This window comes from Centrocercus urophasianus, unplaced genomic scaffold, assembly GCF_019232065.1.
Source record: "Centrocercus urophasianus isolate 14NV4802_14NV808 unplaced genomic scaffold, USGS_Curo_1.0 seq_73, whole genome shotgun sequence".
Lineage (NCBI taxonomy): Eukaryota > Metazoa > Chordata > Aves > Galliformes > Phasianidae > Centrocercus > Centrocercus urophasianus.
In genome coordinates, this window is record NW_024885344.1 from 3,438,650 (window position 1) to 3,465,575 (window position 26,926).

Genomic DNA, 26,926 nt, shown 5'->3' on the forward strand with positions numbered 1-26,926 from the left:
GCAAGATTTGGGGATTTTAAATTATGAGAACTGTGCCCGCATAGAAAACACATTTCCCTCCAGCATTTTGTTTTAGTTGTGCACAAGAAAGATATGTTTCATTTGCCTCTCAGTTTCTGACAGCGAAAATTAAAAAGAAAATACTGGCCTTACCAAAAGGCAAAGGTGTTCTGTGGGATTATTTAAAACTTTACAGCAAAATTAAGTCAGTGAAATATCATAATTTTGCAGCTTACTTAAATTGTGATTGTGACTGAAATTCTTCAGTTTTGAGATATAATATTATCTCTAATGGGTGATGAAATAGGTGGTGAAAGATAGAGCAACGTCTAACAATTTTTCATGTTTTAGAAGAGAGTGCAGCCTTCTTCTAACAGATGGTTTCATCCCAGCTCTGCCCTGTGGTAACCAAAGGCATTTTTTACATAGAAGTAATGCTAGGAAAGACATGCTAATATTTTGAGCTGTCCATAATGTGGCATAGTAGCAGGGAATAAGGAAAATCATCACAATATGACCCATGTTTCACTCATGTTTTGTACTTCAGATAACAAATGACTCCACAGAGAACTCTTCCTAGATCTAGGGGAAAAAAGAATATTTCCTGGTTTTGCCTATTAATCTTCCATCAAGGTGGCTTCTCCCACTCTCCCTGGAGACTTTGCTGGCAGCAATAGATTCTGGCTATCACACAACATGCAGCTTGGGGTTCATGCAGCATAGTTCCATCTGAATTTCAACCCCCACAGAAGCCCCAGGAATGGGAGTTTGTTTTACTTGTTCACTGCCCTGCCGTAATTCACTTAACCAGGGGTTAAGTACATAACTAGTACAAGTTCGGGTTACCTACCTTAACTTCCTCAGAGGTAGACTTTGAATCCTGTAGTCACAGGAGGATTATAAGCACTCCCCACAGAGCAATTTGTTTTAAGATAGGTGGGCTATGTCCCTCTTCACTGTAAATATGGCTGTTGCAAACGAGAGACCTAACTTTTGAATGGTTGTAATTAAATAAGACCAATCCCTCCCAAGTGTACTGGGAAAGGCAACAAGTGAATAGTAAATGATTTTTTGTCCTGGGCTGTAAGTCACTGGCCCCAGCTCTAAGTATCTCCTTAACATTTTCTGAGAGGAGATGATGGAAGAGTAGATAGACTCTATTGCTGATTACCCCAACCAAGGGAAACAAGTGGCAGCCACTAATACGTAAATCATTATTAAAAGCATTTATTTTGCCATTATTAATTTGGTTATATAGGACTTTCAACACTGATGTCCCTCTCTGTGAATGGAGAAACTAGCTAGAGTGTGCTTTGGACAAAAGGCTGGAAACCTCAGGTGCACCTAAGTGATGACATACATAGGCACAACAAGAAGCAAAAAGGGGAATACGTGATAAAATACATGATAAAACATGATAAAATATCCACCTTTAGGGATGTCAAAATAGCCAGTTTGAGAAGCTTGGTCACGATGCTCAACCTTACTAAAAAAGAAATGGTGAAGTAACTAAAATAATAGAAAAAGTAGAAATGGTCCATTTGTTCCAACACTTTACTTGTTTCCCACAAGGCACTAAAAGAGTCCTGTGGAAGATAAGAAATACAACTCTATTTCAGGCAAAAGATTTGTTTAACAGGAATGAAAAGCACAATTCTACTACCGTTTCAAATATTTCTTAACAGGTCCTTCAAAAAACAAAGACGATGGTGAAGATTTGCTGTTCTCTCCTCCTGTTAAGTTTGCTGAGTGTGCAGCTAAAAGCCAACCCTGGACTCAAAGTGAGAATCACTCAGAATGCCTTGGAGTATGGTAGGTGTGCTGAAGCTTGTGGTGATACTGCACTGAATCCTGATATGACAGACATCTTCAGTAGTGAGGTCAGTGGGAGGAAGTGAGCTAGTCAAAGGCTATAGAGAAAAGGAATGGTTAAGAGCACAATAGTTTATTCACATCCATCCCGTCAGCAAGCAGTGTTTTAAAATCTGCTAACGTGGTAGCACATAAATATAAACCTACTGTCAGTATCAAAGGTAACTGAACCAGTCTTTCTTTTCTTTCAGCCAAGAAGGTTGGGCTAGAGATCCTGAAGAAGAATATGGAGAAGGAACAATTCCCTGATTTGACAGGCTATGAGAGATTTGGGCTTGGTAATGTCAACTACAACATCTCAAGGTAAGTAACAATCCTAGAAAAATAGTTCTGGCAATATGCTACTGTAATATTTAGCTCTGTGCATGGATTATAATGGGAATGTTGATGTGTTTTACAGTAATTGTTGCTTAAAGGAGGGCACGTGTGGCTTACATCCGAAGCCTGATGAAGTCAAAGCAAAAATTCTCTTGATTAACCTCTGTTTGAATAAAGTTATCTGGTCTAATTTAGTCAGCTAAGCCCTTGCTATGATCAGTGGAGAAAGATTTACATACCCAGAAGGCAGTTACACCTCTGACTTAGACACCTATTCTAGAACGAGTTTAAACATCCTCTTCAGCTGTCAGTGTTTCTCCATTGACCACATGGGGAGCCCAGAGGAACAGCTTTCCAGCTTCCAGGTGGCTGGAGCAGACCAAAGTGGAAGCTAGATCAGAATTAGCTGCAGACCATGAGTACAGCTGTGAGAATGGATTTTGAAATGCTGCCCTATGTAACATAGCTCCTGGCCCTGGTTACTATCCCCACCAATTTGATCACTGGAGTTAGAGACTCCCAGGAACAGCTGCTGAATGAAAGGACATTTTCACTTTATTCTGCTTGTTGCAGTTGCCTTGCTAAAACCATCAGGACTTCCACCTGAATAAGTTATCCCACTGCATAGTGTGATTCTGAATGCAAGCACACATACTATGTAGCAAACAGATATTAAGTCCTTCTAAGGCAGCCAGCCTTTTGATGCACAAATCACGCAGAAATATTACATGTTTTGAAATACTGAAAAGGGCAAAACTGCAAAATATGTGGGGTCTCCATGTATAAATACACAGGTCAGTGTTTAGATATAACACTTTTAGGTGTTTCGTTTGCAGTGCTATTAAGTTCATTAGGTGCCCTGTTGGTTGCTCAGCACTTGACAAATATGCTTTAATGACTTATTTGTGCAAAAAAAAAAAAAAAGTGTAAAATCATATGATACCATAAGAATGGAATAGCAGTTATGAGTCCTGCTCGCCTGAAAAAGTGTGAGCAGGAGAAATCAAGTAAAATTTGAGGTTGCCCAAAATACTCATTTTTATTTTTATTTTTTTTCCTTATCTTTCTCATGTTGTAGAATAAGAGTCACTGCTGTTGAATTCCCCAACGTTTCCATCTCCCTCATACCCAGGAGTGGGATAAAACTGGTGATTAGAAACGCTTCTCTCACCATCGATATGAACTGGAATATAAGGACCTGGATGTTGTACGTGTAGCCTCGTGTTTTGGGATTTTTCTTGATGAAAAATATAAAAAAACAAATATTAGTTTGTCCTGTGAGCTCATCATGGCAGAAGCGGTCTTTAACAGCTCAGAGAAAAAATCCAGTAACAGTCTGGTTCTCGTTGACAGGAGGGGTAGTAGGTCTACCTACAACATGGCATGAGCTTCAGTGCGGCTCACAAACAAAGGGTAGAGGCCTTCACTGAGGCTTTGCACAGCTCTTTCTCACAACCAGGCTATGAACAGTTTGATCAAAAATACCACAGCTTCACCACATTGGAGCTGGTCTTGAGCACGGGCTGCCAAACCCCTGGGATGGTGGTGGGGAGGAGGGCACTCCAGGCCCTGAAACAGGTTTGCCCTTTAACAGACATAATCCAGTTGCCTTTGCTGTGGGCATGTCTCGTAACTATACACAAACTACTTTAGAACAGTGAGTTACCTGTTTTTCCTAATTCAGCACGTTTCAAAACTCCTAGCATGGAAATTTGTGTAGAATACACGATTGTTTTCTCTATGAGCAATACAATGAAAAGTATTCAGTGAATCTTCAGTGATCTTCAGTGAACAGCAAGAATCTGTTTAAGCCTTAGAGAGCCTTTAATGTTCACTAAAATAGGTTTTTCAGTTGTTTATATACTTTTACTTTATGCAGCAAAGACGGTGGAAGAAGCACAGTGCACATTTCCAAGGTGTTTGTTACTGCAGTCTTTTCAACACCCCTGGATAGTATGGGTCGTACTTCAGTGTCACTTAACAGCTGTCATACGACTTCTGGTGATACAGACATCAAGTTGAATGGAAAAAGTGGGTAAGTGCAAGAGATCTGTGTACATGCTGGGAGAAAATAAATGTCAATGAATGGCACAAAGACAACTTCACAAAATAGGAGAACTAGAATTGCTTTTAGGTGTCTATAAAGAACACAGATGAGAATCAGGGCCCTAATCTAGTGCTCAAGTGGCCAAGTTTAACCTCTGTTCTCGTCTTTGTGCACCGTCATTTGAGTAGAGAATAAATACAGCAACTTCTGTCAAATCAAATATTCCCTTGTGCTTCTTCAACACAGAATTCTTTCCAAGTACAGCTCTAATCTTCAACTCTAGGCAGAAGCCATATGCTTATACTATGCTTTATGTACTTTAGATCAGAAAGCTATAAAAAAAAAGAACCAGACTGCTGTCTATCGTTCCTCTTGATATAAACCTGTGCAATGTGATTTCTTGTATTTCTTATATTTCTCTCACTGTCTGAATATAGCTCTTGTCACCTGGCTTTGGTTTTCTATTTGGTTGGGGTTTTTTTTATATGCTTTGAGAATTCCTACTGCACAGACTATTTATTTTGTGTTTACACAATAGTGCTAATATAAACAAATTATTATTCATAAAGATGATCCCAGTCTAATTACTGAGTAAAATTACCTCCTTTTCAGTGGTAGCTCCCTGATAGCTCTTGAATTTCAGAAAGCTCCCACGTGTACTGGTATATCACACTTAGAGATCACTGAAGTCATGTTCCACAGAGATATCTGATTTCCTATTAATGACTGTAGTACTTGACCCATGAATTGTTTTTTTCTTTTCCTGTAGCTTCCTGCACGATTTCTTTATCAAATATCTGAAGAAACCCATTCACAGGAACTTGGCCACTAATGTAAGCCTTTTAGATTGTGTACGGGAGAGTTTAAGGAATATCACTTTCAGATGTCAGCACTGGGAACTTGGCAAAGGATGAACTAGAAAAATTATAGTTTGGTTCTGGCCTGATCGGCACACTTATTGCTTTGCCAGACAGAGAAACTTCCAAATAAAATGCTGAGTTTGTGGCTGAGATATTAACTGATCCAGAGATAGGTGAGTTTCAACCAGAGCCAGAATGTGCAGTTATTTTTCCCATTCCAGTGCAGAACAGGACTGCGTGCCTGTGTACAGACATCCTGGTTGTCGGGTAATGTTCATTCTCAGCAGGTAAAACACATACTGTGTGACACACAGATCTCATGATACACCATTGGATAGCACGACTTACTTAAACCTCATGGTTTCAAAGAGATGAGCAGTTGTGACAACATCCTGCCTATCGCCTCTAAGAAGGTAGAGCTTGAGATGGGTGTGATTCTGCTCCAAGACAGGGATCTGCTCTGAGACCAATATGAGATCTCCTTCTCACACTTCTTAAACTGTGGATTTGTCACCCCCATCAGGCTGCCTTTAGCAACTTCCCACTTCCTTGCCTAAAGGCAGCTCTGACACAGGCCATGCTTGCATTGCACAGAATAGATAACCATAGAGTCATAGAATCCTTTAGATTGGAAAAGACCACTAGGATCATCTAGTCCAACCAGATAAGATGCAGCAAGGAGATTTATTATTGGAGTTCTCTTTAAAGTGACTGAAGAAAGACATGTTCCTTTAGAAACAGATTTTTAGTGCACTGAATCACCTCCTGAACCTGATAGCTGAAGAAAAACAACCTTAGGTATTTTGACAATTGCTGAAATTGTAACATAAGGAGACAGATTAGCTAGCACACAGGTAAGGGGTGTATACAGATCCGTGATAATCATGCTGTAACTTGAGTATGCTTTTATGCAGTCTTGTCCCAACATCAGATCTGGGATCCAGCTGATAGCTAAGGACCTCCAATCACTGAATGGTGAGTCACCTGTGATATCTTTTCTTTCTGCCTCTCATCTATTGTCCAGTGAAATTCTCTAGTTTCCTTAACAGCAGCTGGATAGCAAAGCCTCCAAGAGCTGTATCAGAACCCACATTCTGTCTGCTCCTTTACTTAGAAGACCACAGGTAAATAAAAGAAATGATACTTGGACAAGAAAAGGACATTTCTGAGAAGCCAAGGACTTGGGAACTATTCTTAAGTTGTACTTCTGATGTTAGGAATGCAACTTAGAGATCACACAGCATTTATTATCAGTGCTATGTGGCCTCTGAGGACTCTTATGCTCTTATGCTTAAAAGAAAAGAAAGAAAAAATATTTTCTTATGTTAACCATTTTAGATTTGCAGGAAGCAGCCAAATTGTTGAGCAGACACAATCTGCAAAACACAAATGCCTAAATAGACCAGGCAACCACCCTTTTCTGGGGAAATATTTGCAAATCAGAGGTACTTCAAATACTCTTGTGCTGCTTAACAAGAAAACCCACTACAGCCATGGGCATTTCCTTTTTCATTTGGTTAAACAAAATGTACTTTTCCACTCTGAGAAAACATTAGACAAACTAAAAAAAGATGCTTTGAAGAACATACCAGTAAAATGTCAAGCCTTAGGTCAGAAATTATGTTTGGATATCACAGGGTTTTTTTTCCTACCCTTTGGAACACGTGTCATTTTCCTTCAGGTGCTGACTTAGTTTTAATGCACGTAAAATTCATTCTGTGGTTGTATAATATTGGGTATTTTGCTTTGTTTGCCACATACACAGTCCCAGTGCGAATTGATGATTTGGCTGAAATTGACTACTCCTTAAACAGCTTGGAAGTATTCCGACCATACATTGACATGGACTTAAAGGTAACTGCTGTAGTGTTATTTGCCAGGATTGCAAGAGACAACAGAGTATTTGATATGCAAGTCTGGGGTAATGTCACTGATACTGCAAAAGATAATGTGAGTGATTTTAGGATTGTCTGAGCTAACTTTTGTGCATTCTTTCATCTGCACACATTACTTGCTGATTTTGACCTTTGTCATTTTAAAGATCCATCTTGTAACTGAGACCATTGGCTGGCTCTGGGCAACAGTTTTCGAATCTAAATTTTTGGAAATGGGGAAAGGAGACAGTAAAGCTTTTCAATAAGGAGGTCATTCAATACATAAGTCCTTCATTTGGTTTTCTGAGGTGGTAGACTGTCTTCAGTAGGTGATCAGCGTCTGAAAAGAGAAGTCTCACAAATCTGTGAAGGTGTCCAGTCTCTGGAATTTGTCTTCACCGCCTGCTTGAAAGCACCAGAGCTCCAGGGTGTAATACAAATCCTATGTAGTTACTTATACAACAAATGCATAACTTAAGCAAAGGGAAAAAAAGTCTGCGGTCATTTCAAAGTCATGTTTTGATTCTGACTTTTTGTATTGAATCTCTGAATATACATTTCAGGGGATGGTCTACCCAGCTGGAAATTATACTGGCCCTCCTTATGTGGCAACTCCCATTGCTATCCCGGACCAAAGTGACTCCATGCTCTACCTTGCCTTCTCCAAGTATTTCTTTCAGACATCCTTATTTTCTTACTACACAGCAGGGGCCTTCAACATCACCATTGCAAAGGAAGTAAGTAGGACACGGGAATGGGGTCAGAGTGGCTCAGTCATTCAATGTGGAGCTTTGACCTGCCAATTGTCAGAATGCAATAGATTCACTGCTAATTGGGCTGTGAAGTCCTGAGACAGTAGAGCACAAACGCTAAGGTATTGCAATGCTCATTTTATGTTCTGTACAGATTCCTCAGTCCACAAGCAGAGATGCCTGGTTCCACTGAGTAAAGTACTTAGCCACATAAAAGAAATTTGTATAGACCTGTGGAATAGTCAAGAGATGGTCACATAAATTACTCTGGGCAATTTAGCTGCCTTAGTGGCTTTTTCCTGACGGGTCTTTACAGAGTAAAAATGCTACAGAGACCATGGAAGCAAAGCATAAGACAAAACAACTATGATTTGGAGCTAGGCAAACTTGGATATACAGTCTACAGGAGGTTCACTACATCCCCAGACCTAAAGACTGCAACGCAAACTAAGATAGTATGAAGCATTTGCTTTCCCAGGAAGTACCTTGACCTGAGTTATTGGGAATAAGCTTTAAGTATACTGAGTCTCTTAAGAATATTTCCGAGAACAAAAGGTATAAAACCAAAGATCCATTGAAATGACAGTAATAATGCATTAAAGAAAAGCTGAGAATGGTGGTCAAACCTGGTGAATTGATTTCTTTTATCTTTATTTTTCCCCCCAGGCTTGCAGATATTTAAATATAAGCACTGAGATGTTTGGTAATATCATCCCCAAGGTGAGTGTCATTACTTTCACAAACTGTTAGAAAACTGCCCAGTGTGAGTGTTAGACACCTCAATACTGGCGTGTCCCAAAGGCCTTGTAGGTGCAGTGGGGCTCTTGCTCTGGAAAAATGGGCATATGCATGCATGGTAGCAGCAGAGGAGATGGACCTTGTCACTTCCCATCCCCACAACTGAATGACTATTATCAAACTTGGCCGTAATCTTGTACATCAATCTTTACTCCAGTCACTGTTTCAATACATACAGCAGTTCCCACATCAAACTAGTCCTAGACAGGGAAAAGCTCCCAGTCTAAATCCTGATCTGGGAGAACTCTGCCAGAGCTTCCAGTCAGAAATAACTTATTTCTCCTGCCCATATGTGCATAATTGCCTTTGTTTCACTGCTAGCCTGTGACTGACTAGCAGAAAGCAATACAGTAAAGACCTGGGAAGGGACTGTAGTGCTCACATGCAGTAAAGTGAGCTAACAGATGGGCAGGAAACATTACATCCACTGAAAAAAGAAGGCAAATGTACAGGATTTCCATTTACTTTAGGAAGAGGAGAAGAGATATAACAGAAGAGATATAAGAGATACAAGCAAGCATGGCTTCTACCAGCATTCTCAAACAGAATAAGAAATCAAAATGAGCACAAGAGACCCCAGCCCTTGAATGCCTAGGATGGATAATTCTGGATTTGTGCTTCTAAGAATCACAGAATCATAGAATCATTAAGATTGGAAAAGACTACTAAGATTACCTGGTCCAACCACCCCATGATACCCACTGACCACGTCCCTCAGTGCCACATCCACATGGCTCTGGAACACCTCCAGGGACGGTGACTGCACCACCTCCATGGGCAGCCTGTGCCACTGCAGCACCACTCTTTCTGAGAATAATTTTTTCTTAACAGGCAACTGTAAGAACTTTGTATATTTGTCTGCTTCCTGTATGATACTAGGTTCCCTCCTTAGAAATCTAAGATTGCTTCAAGAGCAATTATCATGTGGTCTTCTTAATAAAATGCCATGAGCATTTACACTAATATTCCACCTCTCTAAGGAATGAGCTTGTGAACCTATGCGCTCTTTAGGCAATGGAGAGTCTGAGGCTCCTCACAGGACAGTCCACAGCAGATATCTGTCTTATGAGATGGATTAATCTCAAAGTGAATGACCTTTGAGCTCCTTTATTATTACTTAAATGTCATATTTTGTTCCATTCCTTTCCTGTGTTCACAGAATAATATTTAATTTAATTTCTCTAAAAGTGATACAGAGGAAATAATATTTCTAGAGTGGAAAGAACTTACCATTGCATTCCTGATTCAGCCAAGATTGGTGATTTATCACCACTGAAAATTTCTATTTCCAGCTTATATTAAAGAATTTTATGTTAGCAGCTGTTCTTAACCTCATCTAAAACAACCAATAGCTCTGAGAAAGAGAAAATGTATATTCCGACCTGTTCAACAAGAAGAGCATTTCTCTGACTTTTTTGATTTTGCCTTGCAATCATGCAGATAGCCAAATACTCAACTATACCGTATCCAGTTATGATGAAGCTAATGGCCACTGAAATACCTCTCATCAGCTTGCAGCAGGATTCTTTTACTCTAGAGATTCAGGAATCCATGGAGGTGTTTGCTGTTCTGCCAGACTCAACCACTCAGTCACTGTTCACAGTGAATATAGTAAGTACAATAAACAAGGTAACATTTAACTCAGGGCTAAATATACTTGTTCTTTCCTGCTGTTAGAATTCTCTACAACAAAGTACCATATTTTTAGTATTTAAACATGCAAGATCCCTTTAGTCACTGGTGACGCTGTGTGGCCCCACTTAACCTACTGGAAGGGGAAGAAATTTTTCTATGGGGAAGAAGTTTTTCTTGTAGATAAATGAGAATCCGAATAAATTGACACTGATTAACCAAAGATTTGTTCTCTGGAATGATTTTTGTAAGCGTGGGTCATGTCCCATGACATCTTGTTCTTCTAACTGAAAATGGTCTTGATTAGTGAAATCTCATTATCCACATTTCACCTGGCCATGGAAGAACCCCACATACACAAAACAGCTCCTATACACAGCCAGGAAGATGGTGCTTCTGCATTTGTGACTAATTCTGAGCAAGGGTTCTGTTTTCTGTGTCTGTAAACCCATGGTTTCTTTCTTCTGCAGGCAGCCAACACCAGCATTGCTCTGAATGTCTTTGACCAGAAACTCACAGGCTCATTATGTCTGAACAGGTAATTCAACAAGGTTGGCCTGTGCCTGTCTGGAAAACAACACTAGCAATCTCAGCATTGCAGTTTTTACATGTGATCAGCTAACCATAATTTACTCTCTCCTCTGAGATAGGTATGCAGGGTATTCATGATGATGGATAATTTGAGAGCTTCCCTCAATCCTTTCCAAGTAGTTAAGATACATCTGCTCTCTAGTCTGTCCTGTGCAGGGGTCCAGGACACAGAAAAGAACATGGACACCTGCAGTTTTCTCTATGTAGAGTTAGGGGGAGATGCCCCAAGAGAAGCACCGCAATGTCTAGACTTCAGAAAGCCAAAGCAGAGAGACTTGGACATTTAAAATTCTACAGTATTACATTCTATAGAGAGAGGCTCTGTAAACCACAGCCTTATAGCTGGGAATTGGGACACTTACGTCACAAAAGACTCCTTGGGAACAAAAAGAATATGCAGATTCTTTCAGGACACAGCAATGTTAGGAATGTAAAGAGGATAGTGTCAATAGTATTGGGGATTTTTTTTTTTTTTTTTCCAGCAAAATTAAGAGAAAAAAATCGGAAGCATGCAGGTAATTGGATACTTGAATATGTATGGAAAAGTATAAGTATTTGAAGTTGGAAAGATTGACATGAGCAGCACAGCCATCAGTGGCAGTACCATACTGGGAACAGTTATTCATCCCACCCCTAGAAAGGCTCACATCAAAGTATTGTGTTTACATACCAAATCCTTGCAAGTGTTCTGAGAGCATGCGCATCCATAATGCTGGCCCTACTAACATCAAATACTGATTGGATTTTCAAGACAGCACAGAAGAAGTGCACTCACATCCCTGGCTACAGCCCTTCTAGGATTTTTCTGCATGCATGTTTAGCTGTGCCCTAAGAGATCACACCTTTCTCAAGTAAAAGATATTGCTTCAAGAGTCTCCTTACAGATGTCTTGTAAGGCCTAGAGCTCTGAAGCAGTGACTGTACATCTAGAATAATACCTGTTTGTCCTTTCTAGTGACTCATCTCATTTCACTTCTTTCCCTCAGGCTCCAGTTCTCCCTCGCCCATTCCAATGTTGGCTCTTTTGAGGTAAGCAGATAGTTTAAACACATAGGAAATACAAATCAGGACTATTAATGATATCAAGGCTAAAGTAGTAAAGAGTAAAGATATCAAGGCTAAGCAGCTAAATTTTATCTGTTTTCCTAAATCATTTGGCTTCATTCCTGGATGTCTCTTTTCCTGTCTTCTGGCAGCCACCTCACTGCTGTTGATTAAAAAATAATAAAAAAAATAATAATAAGTTTATTCTTTGAGGCAATTCAGTGTTCTGAAAATTAAATATTCTAAAGTTTTCCTGACTAATGTATCATATTTTATCAGTAACTAGAGAGATGTCTCAAATCACAGCCGTGGAATCTGCGCACAGCAGCAATCTGAACTCTGGCAGTAGGTGGAGCAAGTGTGCTGCAGTCTGGGCAATCACATGTAGAACTGTGAGCCATTTGCATTTTGCATCTCACTTTCTGCATCATTTCAAAGACTTAAGATCCAAAGGTTACTTTAGCTAATGGCTCTCTGGAGCTAAATGAGAGCCAAAAGTTGAATGAAAGCCTACAGACCTCACCCAGAATGTGGGAATGATGATTCTGCCACTATCAGAAAGTGATGTGTAACTCAGTTTTTTTTTGTTTGTGACAGATCTCATTTCTGGAGAACATCCTGTCTTATATTTTACAAACTGAAGTAATTCCATCAGCCAATGGTAAGGCTGTAACACCAACCTGTATCATGTGGTTGAAACACCTGAGGGATGGGATGCCATTCAGAGAGGTCCAGACAGGCTCAAACAGTGGGCGCAGGAGAACCTCATGAGGTTCAGCAAATCCAAGTGTGGGGTCTTTCACCTGGGTCGTGGCATCCCCTACTATCAGTATAAGCTGGGAAATGAAAGGATGGAGCACAGCCTTGCTGAAAAAGACTGGTGCGTAACAGCTGGACATGAGCCAGCAGTGTGCCCTCACAGCCCAGAAAGCCAACTGTATCCAGGCCTGCATCCAAAGCAGCATGGCCAGCAGGGCAAGGGAGGTGATCCTGCCTCTCTGCTCTGTACTGGTGAGACCTCACCTGGAGTACTGTGTCCAGATGTGGAGTCCTCTGTACAGGAAAGACGTGGAGCACATCCACAAAAATGGTCCAAAGGATGGAACACCTCTCCTATGAGGATAAGCTGAGAGAGCTGGGGCTGTTCAGCTGGAGAAGAGAAGGGTCCAGGGAGACATTGAAAGTGGCCTTCCAGTATCTAAAGGGGAGCTGTAAGAAGGAATGGGACAGACTCTTTAGCAGAGTCTGTTGTCCTTTCAGACAAGGGGAAATGGTTTCAAGCTAAAAGAGGAGATTTAAACTGAGAAAAATAAAGTAAGTTATAGCAGTGAAATGAAGCAGGGTAGTGAAGCAGATCCTTGGAGACAACCAAGGTCGGGCTGGTAGGGCTCTCAGCACCCTGCTCAAGCTGTAGATGTTCCTGTTCATCGCAGAGAAGTTGGACTAGATGGCCTAAAGGTCTCTTCAAACAATTCATTTGATTCTATGATTCTGTTCTTCTAAGAATCAGCTAAAAGCTTTCAGCTGAGTGGGTGATTCTAGGAACTTTTGACATTCTGCTGACGTTACTGGTTCCTATTAACTCAGGTGGAACGTGACCATCGGCTAGTAAGCAGCAGAACAGGAAGCCAGATTTGTAAGGTTCTAATTTCTGAATAAACAGGAGGTTGTTGAAGGGCAGATATTTATTATCTTTCTCATGCATCCCTAAATCACTGTGTTTGTCTTTTCCTAAGCTAAACTATCCAAAGGATTCCCTCTTCCCAATTTGGCCAATGTTACCTTCATAAGACCTCGTATTACAATCGCACAGGTGAGATTTTAACATTCTTATGAAAAAGATTTTTTTCTTTACTTACCTTCCACTAATACAGGGAATTTTTTGGATTTTGAACTAGTTAAGCAATAAAAAAAACTGGATCTAAACTGAGATCTGCAATAATGGTAGAATCCTATTAGATACAAATCTATCCCTTGAGTCTATCTCCTGAAATACTCTCTAGATCTCAGTTTGAACATACAGATTGTTGCTAGACAGTCAGTCAGTACAATGCTATTGCTGACAGATGAATTTCCAGAAGATGGGTAAGCGTGGTGCATTTCTCCATTTGCTTACCAGCTTCTCAGATATTTTCTGCTTTGCACAGTCAGCCCCAAATCCTTCTTTGGGGCCAGGCACAATGCGCAACTCAGGAAAGGCAATGCAAAGGGTGTTTTAAAATCTTTTTTTGCATCCCACATACCTTGAAGCATCCAGGTACACAATCCCTACAAAAAAATAATTGCTTGGAAGTTGCTTTCAGTGACTCTAGCTGCCAATCACCTTACAAGCTAATTATGTACAAAGGATATTAATGGTTCTGTGGGACCCATTTCCCACCTCACTTTCTCTAGTCAGTTTTCTCATCATTAGCTAGGAATGAGAGGACATGGGTGAACTAGGCTGGTAGTTGGACCAGGTGATCTTAGTGGTCCTTTGTAACCTTAACGATTCCATTGCCAGCACATTGCAAAGGGATAACAGTGGGCAAAGATGGGGCTCTCTTGCAGTTTGAAAGACAAGAGTTTAATAGAGCTCATTACTCCCAAGTTCCAGCTGTCTTCAGTAGACTTTTCTGACTTTCAACAGCAGGAGCTGAATTTGAAAAAAAAGCTTTTTTTTTTTTTTTTTTTGTGTTTTTTTGTTTTTTTTTTTTTTTTTAATTTTGTACTTCATAGCATTTCTGTGACCGTTCTTCTCCCCACAGGGATATGTGTTGATTTCTACCGATGCTCACTACAAGCACTGAAGGACAAGAATCACCGCCTGTTAGGCATGAACCTGAAATTAATAACGGGACTGTTGAAATAAAGCCTTGTCTACACACTTCTTGTGTCTGTCTTCCTGAAAGGTGCCGCCGCCTCTCACAAGAAGTGCACTGTCAGTTCTGTGAGTACAGATCCATGCATTGAGCAGGCTGAGGCGCTCGGAGGGAAAATGGCGCAGCACGGCATGCGGTTCTCTGCACCCCCAGCGACCTGGCCCGCTGCACACAGCCCTGCCCAGCGCCTCTTAGCGCGGCTCTCGGTCCCAACCAGCTGAGGGAAGGCCCGGCCGCTTCGCCAGGGGGCGCGCGCGGGCGGAGGATATTTGTCCCTCGGAGGCTCCCGTCCGCCTTCTGCCACCGCTGAGGTGTCGTGGCCCTCGGCGGCCGCCGTCGTGTGTCGCTGTTGGCCGGGCGCTGTCGGAGGGGTTCGACACGAGCGGAGCCACCATGAGCCGCAGCTACAACGATGAGTTGCAGTACTTGGACAAGATCGACAAGAACTGCTGGCGGATCAAGAAGGGCTTCGTGCCCAACATGCATGTGCGTGGGGAGGGGGGGAAAGGGTTGGGGAGGGGAGAAGGGGGAAGCAGGAAGCCCGGCCGCTCAGACCGCTCTCCCCGCAGGTGGAGGGAGTTTTCTACGTGAACGACCCGCTGGAGAAGCTGATGTTCGAGGAGCTGCGCAATGCCTGCCGCGGCGGAGGTGCGTCTGCGGGGCCTTCACACTGAGGGCTGGGCTGGGCTGGCAGCGCGCCGGTTTGCCCACAGCTTTCTTTTATCCAGGCCGATCAAGCCCAGCTCCCTCAGCCTGTCTTCACGGGAGAGGTGCTCCAGCCCTCTGAGCATCTTCTTTGCCCTCCTCTGGACCTGCTCCAACAGCTCTGCATCCTTCTTGTGCTGGGAGCCTCAGGCCTGCATGTAGTGCTGCAGAGTGGAGATCAGTTCCCTCCCGCTCCCTGCTGCCACTACTCTTCTGATGAAGCCCAGGGTACAATTGGCTTTCTGGCCTGCATCACACACTGGTGTTTTTATTAAACTTTTCACCTATCAGGTCCCCAAAGACCTTGGCAAGGCTGCTATCAGTGAGTCCTTCTCCCAGTCTGTACATGTATCTGGGATTGCTTTGATCCAAGTGCAACACTGTGCACTTGGCCGTATTGAACCTCATTAGGTTCACATGGGACCAATCTTCAAGCCTGTGCAGTCCCTCTGGATGGCTTCCCTTCCTTCTGTCATATCAGCATAACGATATGTCAGATCTTGCTTGGAGCTCACCAGATTTGAGCACTTGCTTGTGATTTCTGGTGAGCTGGTATTTTGAGCAGACCCTTCAGAAATTGCGGTTGCCATGGTAAGCTATCTGATTACTGATGTATTTGGTTTTTCTTCTTTTGGTTTTAAGGTGCGGGTGGCTTTTTGCCTGCTATGAAACAGATTGGGAATGTGGCTGCATTGCCTGGTATCGTTCATGTGAGTCATTGTTCTGAAAAGTTGCTTTTGGTTCCTGCTTGTCACTGATCAAGGGAATACTGGTGCGAGGTGTTTGGATCAGAGATCTGTGTAGGACAGTTGGTGTGTTGGGAAACTGGCTCTGTGTGTTTGCAAGGACAGGCTGTGAAGTTGTCAGAAAGGGGAGTGTCAGAAAGGGGAGTATCTACTTATTTCATTGACTGTCTTTTGACATGAAGCCTTGCTGGCTTTGCTTTATGCTATTCCAGTTGCTTTAGCCACTATTTTTCCACTGTCTGTTGTTCTTTGTTTTTGAATCCTCTCTGCTGACCTGCAGTGCATGGAGAAGAGAGAGCAAGCGGTGACGTTATTTGTGTTACTGTTGCTGCCCTAGTGTTGGTAGTGAGCCTTCCACTGAGCCATGCACTCAACAGAGCCATGCACTGTTTTCCCTGGCCCCATGCATTCTGGAAATGAAGCATCGAATGCAGCGATGCAGGAAGAACATCACTTTTCAAGAAACATGAAGTACAATGTGGAAATGATCTTTTTATGATCAGTGTTGCTTACATTAATAAGTACCAGAACTGTCTTTTTTTTTTTCTTTTTTTTTTTTTTTTTCCAATTGTTTCTCATGGTGACTCAGCAAAAGTTTTCAGTTTCTGGCTACGGTGAAAGGCTAACCATCAATTTGCTAAAATGCCTTAGTGACCAACTAAGAAGAAGGTGAGAGAAAATTGAAGCAACCTGTTAAAATGGGAATTATGGCTGATAGTTTGTAGGAGAGATGTTATTATTATCTTTCTATTCACATCTTCACTCTTTTTAATAAGATTTCTTGTTGATGGTAAGGGGAGGGAGCAGAAGCATATAAGCCTCTGCAAAACAGTTCTCCCTTTCACGTATAGCAACAGTTTAATACATTCAATGGGTTTCAGAAAACAGACAGAATGTTTTGAGTCCTATTTGCAGCGTGTCATAATCTAAATTTGCCATGCCTCAAACTTGTAGAGTTGTGTAGATGCACACTCTTTAATTGGCAGTAACGTGAAAGGTTCAATTAAAAGTAATTCTTTTATGAATTGACTCAGCTCCCAACTTAACTTGTCATGTCAAAAGAATGTCTTTTTCCACCCATAGCATGCAGTTTTAAGTCAATGTTCAGTGACGTAGCTAAGAAAGGAAAGTGCTGACTGTTGTGTGATCTTATTCCATTGCACTGACTTCCTTCTTTGTTAAATTTACTGCATTTAAGTATTGCTGTAGATGGCACCTGACAGCGACAAACTCGTCTTCAGTCTTCTGTCTCTGCTCTGTGCCATTCATAAGTTATTGCCTACAAAGATGCCAGTGTAGAGGCTCTTGAGTCCAGGGATAAACTAGATTTCAGTTTGAGATTACAGTTCTTACACTTGGATGTTTTGTTTTTTCTGTAAGTTTTCTTGGGACCGGGTCAATCTCAGGGGGGCTGCTCAGCTGACTAGCCTCTACAGCTTGCTTCAGGATGAGATGAACTGCTCTCTGCTTTCTTTGATGGTTTCTCCTATAAACTGTAGGAGTTTACTTTCCTGAATTCAGGTGTCTACCCCATCAGAACATCCTTTCGCTGTCTGGTATATTGGTCTGTACATGTGATAACCACTGTCACAAGTCAGAGCATAACCAAGATGACTCTTAGTGCAGTACAAAGTTTGCAGAACTTTGACATTTCCTTTGTTTTCCTTCAGAGATCCATAGGTCTCCCAGATGTCCACTCTGGCTATGGCTTTGCCATTGGCAACATGGCAGCCTTTGATATGAATGATCCTGAAGCAGTGGTGTCACCAGGTGAGATTACCTCAAGACTGACTTAATCTGCACTGAGGAAGGTCTGCGTTGGCTTAAAAATACGTGGCAAAATGGCAGATCTGTACAGTACTTTATATGCAGAACAAAGACAAAAAATGACTGAATTACACAGAGTTAAGAGACACTTAAATTTCTGTGCTCAGAATCTTTATTCTTCACATTGTGAATGGTTATTTTGTAAGCATTTAAACAGTACAGAAAAAATTACCATGTTTTTGGCTTGGGCTTGTATCCCTCAGTCTTGAAGAGAGAGCACAAGACTTTGGACTTGGTTTCACCATGTTGATAAAGAATTGACTCTTCTCTTTGAGCAAGATTTGAAGCCCCTTTTTAAGAATATTTCTGTATTTTGTTAAAAACATGACCTTTTTATATTTCTGACGTTTTTATATATACCTTGGTCTTTAGTAACTGATGGTCTACAGGCGCTTTTGTGGTTGTACCTGAGATTCATGTGTTAGGCCTTACTTTTTTCAAATTGTGTGTTTCCAATGGACTCAAAATGAAGATCTCCTTGTCTAGCATCCCCACTCGGACACTAGTAAAGGTGGCATGATTGGTCTCTCACACTCAGCCTCTCTCTGTGGTGGTAGTTTATATTAAATGCTGAGAATTAAGCAAAACTAAAATTTCATATTACTTTTAAATCTTCTCTGCTTATTATAGTATTTATTCCAGTGAAGATTCAAAAACGATTTGCTTCCAAGGACTTGCTTTTGGGAACTGTGCTAAGATTTTCGTCTGTCACTTTCCTTTTGTCCTGAGGCAGCTGAATGTCCTCTTCAATTTCTGTACATGTATTTAATTAAAGCGGTATACACTTGCTGGAGCAACTGGCAGATGCATAGAGCATGTGTTTGAGATGGAGAAGCTGTGTGTGGGGTTTTCTAAAGAGTGGTCAGGTTTGTCTTTGCGAAACTATTTGGCTCTCTTGAAATCTATGGCTTCTTGTAAATCCATTAAAATGTAACTTAATACAATTCCCAATATTGTCTTAGAAAGATGTAAGATCACATCATTTGATACGTGCTCCCTGTCAGTAAGGACGTTGATTTAAGATTAATATGAATCTCATCTTTAATATTTCAATATCAGTGTTTAGCACACAGCATTAGCACACTACTAACTGTATGGCTCTTCTTGCACTGTTAGGTGGTGTCGGATTCGACATCAACTGCGGTGTCCGCTTACTGCGTACAAATTTGGATGAAAGTGATGTGCAGCCTGTGAAGGAGCAGCTCGCCCAGGCTATGTTTGACCACATTCCTGTCGGTGTTGGTTCAAAGGGTGTCATCCCCATGAACGCCAAGTAAGAGAACAACTTTGTGTGCACGTCACTGCAGTGGTCATCTCTTGTTTTTATGAAAGATTCAAGGGTGGGAGACTTTATGAAAGAGAAAAAAATCAAAGCCTTTCTATACATGTGCTTCTCCAGGAGGAGAACCATCAAGTTTCTCAGGACCATACCTCGTTAAGTTTTGAATATTTCCAAGAATAGAATGCACATATGTCTTTGCTAATTGCAGGGATTTGGAAGAGGCTCTAGAGATGGGTGTAGACTGGTCTCTCCGGGAAGGCTATGCCTGGGCAGAGGACAAGGAACACTGTGAGGAGTATGGAAGAATGCTGCAGGCTGATCCCAACAAAGTCTCTTCGAGAGCAAAGAAGAGGGGCCTGCCTCAGGTAAAGCTGTGTTTCAAAAGGGTTTTGTAGTGCCCCCAGGGTTCAAAGTGAAAGATAGCGGGTGGTTTTCTGACTTTGTCTTTTCTTGAACCTTTGCCTGATGGTTCTTGGCAGGTGGAAAGGTGAGATGGTGGTGCTATTTCTGATTAATTCTTGGCAGAGTTTGAACACAGGGAAACATGATAAATGTTGGGTGTACCCAAAGTCCCTGGGGGCATCAGGTTTTCACCAATTAACACTGGGATTCATGTTTGCTGGCATTTCCCCATCCAGATGTAGTTTTGTTGAAAGACAGGCAAGCTGTTCTGTAACTTTTCTCCTTGTTTGCATAGCAACTCAATAGCAGGTCAAGGAAAGATACCACAATAAATGTGACTAACTCAGAACTTTGAATTACAGTTCAAGGGGTTTCTATGTGTAGTAAGTATATCACTGTGTCGTTGCTCTGGGTGGAATGCTTTTGAGGGATCTGTGATAATGCTTCAATTTCTGAAACTTTATTTTATATGATTTGAGTTTTATGAATTGTGCTGCAATACATTACAGGATTTTAACCTAAAAATGATGTTAGGTCCTCAATTTTCTCATTTTACCTATCAAACAAGTAATCACCTATTACTAAGTCAGAAAAAAGTGGGTCTTAAAAATGGAATATCTTGCTTTAATCTGCTGAAAAGGCTTAATGACATCGTTAAAAGGATGTTTTAGCTTCCTCATGGGGTTAGAAACAAGTGTAAGGCAATGTCTGGCTTGTCTCTATAAACAGGGTGGATTCTCAGTACTCTACTTTTCCTGTCTTTTGACTGGACCTGAGTTGCAAAAAGAGTGGCTGCACAGAGTGTAGATTCTTGTCCTTTTGTTTAATCCTGGTCTTGTTCAAACAGTAGAAGTTGTTATGAATCTGAACAAAGAGGGCTATGATAATGCTACTGTGTTCTGCTTCCTTTTAGTTTGTTTGTTTGTTTTTCCTGGAAAAACTCCTGAAACTGAAACCTTTGTAGCAATTTGCCCTTTCGCCCATATTCCCATAGCTGCCTTACTAAGAGCTGTCTGATGTTTGTGTTGTGATTGGCAGCTGGGGACCCTGGGAGCAGGAAATCACTATGCTGAGATCCAGGTTGTGGATGACATTTACAATGAATATGCTGCCAGGAAGATGGGCATCGACCACAAAGGACAGGTTTGCGTCATGATCCATAGTGGCAGCAGAGGTTTGGGCCATCAGGTTGCCACAGGTATGGTCCGACTGGCATGGGTACCTGGAGTAAAGCAAACTCTTCAGCATGTTCTTGTAAACTCCAACACCAAAAAGCTTTTCTCACAACTGTCAGTCTATTCTGAGTTACCTTGGCAGGGGTTGTCTCCCTCTGTTTTCCCTTTCCTCAAATGCTGGAAAAGGATGTGTACAGAAGTTGTAGAACCAGCATTCTTGGAGATATTCAGAACTTGACTCAGTCCCTGAGCAGCCTTGTCCAACTGGCACTGCTCTGAGCAAGTGATAGTAACTCCCAGAAGTCCCTTCTAAACTCTGTTCTTGTATGATTAAGAGTGGAGGGAGATTTTCACTGAATCCTTTGGTTCAGGGGCTCTCTTCAAACATATTTGCTTAGGATTGTGAAGTCTTAATATTTGGTGTAACAAAGGCAGACACTCTTATGGCAGAAAAAAGAAACAACTAAACTGTTGGGTCAAAAAAAGATTTACAGTTGCCTTTATTGTTTTGAATGTAATAAAGTGCTTAGATTATTAGTAGATATCAACAGGCTGAACTACGTTTGTCTGAGCGGAGAATTCTTTCTGGTACACCTCAGACCCTGAACTTTCCTTTCTAAAAGTAGTCTTAGGGAATGCTGTTTGTAAACAACAATATTCTGCCACAAAATTACTGTTTGAGAGGAAGCTGTAGGTTTGACCACTGGACAGATGTGTTCAGTTTTTTGAGTATAACTTGTAGAGACTTGTGTTAATCCCATAGACTGAAACAAAATGAAGAAGTCTCTTAGAAATCTGCTTATTTCCTAGATGCATTGGTGGCTATGGAAAAAGCTATGAAACGGGACAAAATCATAGTGAACGATCGCCAGCTAGCGTGTGCCAGGATTGCCTCTGTGGAGGGACAGGATTACTTGAAGGGAATGGCAGCTGCTGGAAACTATGCGTGGGTCAACCGCTCTTCTATGACTTTCTTAACAAGACAGGTATGAGCAGAGTTGCCTCTGGTGTAAATGTTCTGGTGCACATCATGCTTTATCCAAGGCGTATGGAATACACAGTAGCTGCATAACAGAGTCATAGAATCACCAAGGCTGGAAAAGACTGCCAGGGTCATCCAGTCCAACGTCCATCCGTCACCAGTATTTCCTGGAAGAGGAAGGTGCAAGAAGATTCTCCTTTTTAAACTACCAAAACCATCTTTTTCAGAGTTGCCAGAATTTGTCGAGTTGATTTCAGATTAAATTCTAATGTTAAAGCTGTTGATGGGCAGATAAGTCTGGACAGTCCATTTCTGTCACACTCTGCACTCAATTTCTTCGTGGCTGAAATTGACTGAGGGTTCTTACCTGCCATGCCAAGTGTTTAGGTCACTGGTTTATCACTGGCTTATCAGTAAGAGACATTTTCACACAAATCTGTTCCTGGGTGTTTATACCAACTGGGCGAAGAACCCTTTGAGGGCAGCCCTGCAGAGAAGGACTTGAAGGCCCCAGTGGATGAGAAGCTGGACATGAGCCAGCAGTGTGTGCTTGCAGCCTGGAAGGCCAAGGCCAGGCTGGATGTGGCTCTGGGCAGCCTGGTCTGGTGGTTGGCGACCCTGTACATAGCAGGGGGGTTGAAACTAGGTGATCTTTGAGGTCCTTTTCAATGCAGGCCATTCTATGATTTTAATTTTTTAAAGTATTTTTTAGCTTCTGCGTGTACACTGCAGTTCTCCTCTTGTATTCCATGTCATGGTTTGTTCTCATTTTAGGCTTTTGCCAAAGTCTTCAACACAACCCCAGATGACCTCGATATGCACGTTATCTACGATGTGTCTCACAACATTGCCAAAGTGGAGCAACACGTAGTGGACGGGAAGGAAAGGACTCTACTGGTGCACAGAAAAGGATCAACCAGAGCCTTCCCTCCTCACCATCCTCTTATTGCTGTTGATTATCAAGTAAGTTTAGCTGTAGGAGAAGGAAAACGGAATTTTTGGATGAATCAGATAATTTTAGAGTGTTTAACAGAGATCTAAACTCTGTGAGTTCCTTTCTTTGAGTTAATAGCACTGGAAATCTTATGGAATGGCATAATTCTGCTTATGTGTGTATTATTTGATCTTTGGAATACTGAACTCAGTCTTGCACTCCACAATTGCAGTGGCTGAAAAGTCATGAAGGTTTTATATCTATGGCAGGCTGCAGTCATTTGCTTTGTCTGTCTGTTGGACCCAAGTCTTTTTGATACACTGGTGTACATCTTTCAGTGCATTTTGGTCTCCAAAATCCTTCATACCAGGCACCTAAGGCAAGTGGGGATGCTCTGAGGGAGTCTAAATCTAGCTGCTTCTTTTGGAGATGTAACTCCTCTCAGTCGTTTATTAATGAGTTGCTTAGGCTTTTGCTTGGTGAATTAAGACTTGTTTGCATCCACAGCTGACTGGACAGCCTGTTCTGATTGGTGGGACTATGGGCACGTGTAGCTACGTTCTTACTGGCACAGAGCAAGGCATGACTGAGACGTTCGGAACTACTTGCCACGGAGCTGTAAGTGAAAAAGCATTTCAGGAAGATGTTTGGATGGGAAAATCATCCAGTGAACAGGGTTGTTAAAGGGTCATTCAGTGTCTGATTCATTTGTTGGTAATACAGGGGTTCTTACCACTGTAGTCCAAGAAAATTTAGGGGGTGCTCCTTTATATGAATCAAAGGTTAATATGAGTATGTCAAGAATGATCTCCTTTTTCAAAATCCCGGTATCTGAGCTAACAAGAACAATTCATGATGCTGAGACTGTTTATATAAAATTCCTCAGTAGCTGGAAGAAGATATTTTCTCCTTTTTTAACATTGTGCAACAAGGATGACTGAGGAAAAGAAACAGTTTCTAGTAAAACTGAATCGTGAGCACAGCCTGACATGGTTTGAGCAAAAAGGCTAGAGTATTTAAATACAGAACTTTCCTAGCCATAGTACCTGATTATGCAGAAGCTTGTCATCTGAATTTCCCATTTTGTGGCTTACCTTGGTCTGTGTCATCAGCTATTCTGTTTGCTTATAATGTGTACTGATTAGAGATTATGTGCTAGATATAGCACCAGATGTCAAACTTCACCCAATACTATTCCAGGGGATCTGTCCTAGATGTCTGCTTCCTCATCAGCAGTTACAACCACTTACATTTGTGGTAGTCCTGACAAAAGGTCTTTCATTTTGTTCAACGCAGTTGGAAATGCAGCTTAGTTTTCTTGAGCATATCTGTTGATTTCTTCTTTATGTAGTAAGAAAGAGTGGTGTTTTTCCAAACTACCACAAAAAAAACCAGAACTAACTAATCTACTTTCTAGGGTCGTGCACTGTCTCGAGCCAAATCTCGACGTAACTTGGACTTCCAGGATGTACTGGACAAACTGGCTGACATGGGCATTGCCATCCGTGTTGCTTCTCCCAAACTGGTCATGGAAGAAGTGAGTTTAATACTTTGTTATCTGAGAGGGGAGAAGAGAATCTTGCTCCTTGACTGAATGACCCTCTATCACTTAATTCTTGACAGTGCTGGTTAATCACTACTTGCCTATATGTACAGCTTCTGCAATTTCTGATAGACTTATCCAATTTTCTGGAAAGCAGTATGAAGTTTTCCCTGTCCCCAAAGTCCTACCAGAAGTAGATTATTTGGCAGTTTCAAGGGATATGTTTTTTCCCTCTTTTCCTGCCTGACAATAGAGATAGTAACCCTTGACTCTGAAAAATCTTTGTGGGATCGTCACGAAGTTGTTACCTTTTGTGGGCTCTCTTCCTTCTAAATGATGTTCTCCCAGTTTTGAATTTAGTGTATACTGTAGTTGTTATGTAAATTCATTGCAGTGCATGAATTTATGTATGCAGTCTGCCTTTTAAGACAAAGTCCTCTTTCTCCTCAGGAAGAGAACTTTAACTGACTAGAAAAATTTGATTGTTATGACTTCAGTTCTGATTTATTGTGATCACATCTTCATTTATAATCAATCATGTATAACTGCTTTTATGGGTGTTAGTATTGTACAAACCTGTTTGTCCTATTAAAATCTCTATTTAAGGGTGGCTTCCTAATAAAATACTGGAGGAAGAGCTCAAGAGTTCATCCCTGTTTCTTGTCACTGAGAGGCAGTGAAGATAAATCCTAAGGGCTATCTGGAAGGAGGAAGTTGGAGTGACTTCCTGCCAAATGCTGAGTCCCAGCATTACTGCCTGCTAGTGTATTGGATTATCTGAGAACATTAGGAAAACAGAACCAAAAGAGCTAGTATCTTATCTGGAATGTGGTAAAAGTTGAATTCTAAAACCAAATATATCTTAGATTTTGAATGTCTAATATGTCTAGATTTTCAATATGTCCACCTTCTTTTACAACCTCAATGCATATGGTTCAGTTTTTATGAAGAAAGGAAGAGATATCCAAAGCCTGTATCTATCTTCCTGTGACTTTGGGCTGTTTACAGTGTTTTCTTTTTCTCTCTTCCCCCTCCAGGCACCTGAGTCTTACAAGAATGTGACAGATGTCGTTAATACCTGCCATGCAGCTGGCATCAGCAAGAAAGCCATTAAGTTGAGACCTATTGCTGTTATAAAAGGCTAGGAATTGACACAGCAGCAGAAACCCACCAACATCTGTAGGCCTTCTGCAAAACGTCTGCAAAATCATCATCTTCCCATACATTTGGACTCAATAATCTACTCAGATATTACATCACTGTTATGGAAACACAGCAGTTGAGGATGCCCCTATTTTTAACCACATCTAGACATAAATAATGGCTCCAGCTCCTTGTTATGTGGTGTTCTTTTCTTATGGAAAGGGTAAAGAAATCAGTCTTGTTTTGTATGCAGTTTCTCCCCCCATTTGGATGGTTGTTCCGAAGGCAGAACTTCTGACTTTCCTGAGCTCCACTAATTACTGTGCTGCAAGACCACCACCATCAGCAAAGGTGACATATGAGCCAGACCTCCCATCTCTGCACCTGAGTGCCTGGAGCTCTTTCCATGTGCAGAAGTACCCTGATAGGCAGGGTATAGCACCTCTGGGCAGGGAGAGGTCTCTCTGTTTGCAGATATCTATATTGCTGCATGTTTTCTGGCAGTTGAATAAAAAATACAGTTGGGAGTGGTCTCCCACTTGGGCTGAGAGGGACTAGCTAGGCTTGAGGCGCAGTCTTCTTCTCTCCCCCCACTCTCTACCATGTACCACAGCACGTGATGTGCTTGGCTGTGTCCAAGTGGGGGTCTGCAGTATTGTGTATATGCTGGTAGAAATGTTATTTTGAAAGGTCTTGTTTGCCCAATAAAATTGCAATTTCACAGCTTAGAGATCCAGTGTTTTGAAAAGTCCTAAGTGTGTGAAAGTTGGGTTGGATAGTGTTATTCACTGTGTCCAGCAACTGATTGAAATGAGTCCAGTTGCAGAGTCAGGCCCAGTAGGATGAGACTGCTTTCAGCTGATGTTTTTTCTTTAATTAAATAAAGCTGGAGTGGGAGCTGACCATCCCCACTAGATCATATTGGATATTATAAATAAAATGGGAAGATGGATACTGCGGTGTCTGTGTCATGTTTATTCTGTGGCTGTTGTCCACTTCTAAGTGCATATACCAGCGTGGAACCCTGGACATCTTGTGACTTCATCTGATGGACCTTGCAAAGAAATGTGCAGGTGGCAGATTTTTTTTTTGCAGGATGCAGAGAAGGAAGCCTGTAAGTGTGTATGCAGACACAAGAGGGCAGCAGGAGGAGCATAAAACTAAAAGCAAGAAGGGAGCTATCTCTGCCAGAAATTCGTGTAAAGGAAGCAAATAGTGATGAGTGGACTTGACTGCCTTTTGAGGAAGCATCCCTTTAGGTTTAGGTTGATCTCAGGAGGCGTAACAGCATTTTGTTGCCTTAATCATTATGTTTACCAGTGTCTTAAGTTTCCGTATCATATTAGCTGCAAGTTCAGAAGCAGTACATGCCTTGATTCCTTTGATTCCATCTTTGGTTTAAAGAAGGTGTCTTGTTTCCAGCTTTCTGAAGTGGAATTGCTCCATCTCTGAGGTTTGAGATGGACTCACCGGGTTTCAAACAAAAATCATTTCACTTGACAATGTGAAATAGAGTTGTGGAGACACTGACTGAAAGA

At 41.5% G+C, this 26,926-nt stretch overlaps 2 protein-coding genes across 2 annotated transcripts; both read left to right on the top strand.

The window, feature by feature from the left end:
- Nucleotides 1–1,706: 1,706 nt before the first annotated feature.
- LOC122170848 (BPI fold-containing family C protein-like) lies at nucleotides 1,707–14,577 on the top strand. The gene is made up of 15 exons (XM_042838074.1): nucleotides 1,707–1,812; nucleotides 2,064–2,175; nucleotides 3,269–3,397; nucleotides 4,070–4,225; nucleotides 5,007–5,070; nucleotides 6,012–6,072; nucleotides 6,863–6,951; nucleotides 7,535–7,708; nucleotides 8,390–8,443; nucleotides 9,962–10,132; nucleotides 10,624–10,691; nucleotides 11,731–11,773; nucleotides 12,386–12,449; nucleotides 13,525–13,601; nucleotides 14,536–14,577. The coding sequence occupies exons 1-15, from the start codon at nucleotides 1,707–1,709 to the stop codon at nucleotides 14,575–14,577; spliced, it is 1,410 nt and encodes a 469-aa protein (XP_042694008.1).
- Nucleotides 14,578–14,972: 395 nt separating this feature from the next.
- RTCB (RNA 2',3'-cyclic phosphate and 5'-OH ligase) lies at nucleotides 14,973–26,342 on the top strand. The gene is made up of 12 exons (XM_042837975.1): nucleotides 14,973–15,135; nucleotides 15,219–15,297; nucleotides 15,997–16,064; nucleotides 17,771–17,870; nucleotides 19,044–19,200; nucleotides 19,418–19,574; nucleotides 20,650–20,809; nucleotides 21,597–21,772; nucleotides 22,543–22,731; nucleotides 23,210–23,320; nucleotides 24,120–24,239; nucleotides 25,283–26,342. The coding sequence occupies exons 1-12, from the start codon at nucleotides 15,043–15,045 to the stop codon at nucleotides 25,388–25,390; spliced, it is 1,518 nt and encodes a 505-aa protein (XP_042693909.1). The 5' UTR covers nucleotides 14,973–15,042; the 3' UTR covers nucleotides 25,391–26,342.
- Nucleotides 26,343–26,926: the final 584 nt, after the last annotated feature.

Bases quoted from the DNA above. Each gene is read 5' to 3' on its own strand.
- LOC122170848 (XM_042838074.1), top strand. From the start codon at position 1,707: ATGGTGAAGATTTGCTGTTCTCTCCTCCTGTTAAGTTTGCTGAGTGTG. The intron at 2,176-3,268 runs GTAAGTAACAAT...CTCATGTTGTAG, and splicing joins GTCAACTACAACATCTCAAG to AATAAGAGTCACTGCTGTTG. The intron at 6,073-6,862 runs GTGAGTCACCTG...CCACATACACAG, and splicing joins GGACCTCCAATCACTGAATG to TCCCAGTGCGAATTGATGAT.
- RTCB (XM_042837975.1), top strand. From the start codon at position 15,043: ATGAGCCGCAGCTACAACGATGAGTTGCAGTACTTGGACAAGATCGAC. The intron at 15,298-15,996 runs GTGCGTCTGCGG...TTTGGTTTTAAG, and splicing joins CAATGCCTGCCGCGGCGGAG to GTGCGGGTGGCTTTTTGCCT. The intron at 21,773-22,542 runs GTATGAGCAGAG...TTCTCATTTTAG, and splicing joins TGACTTTCTTAACAAGACAG to GCTTTTGCCAAAGTCTTCAA.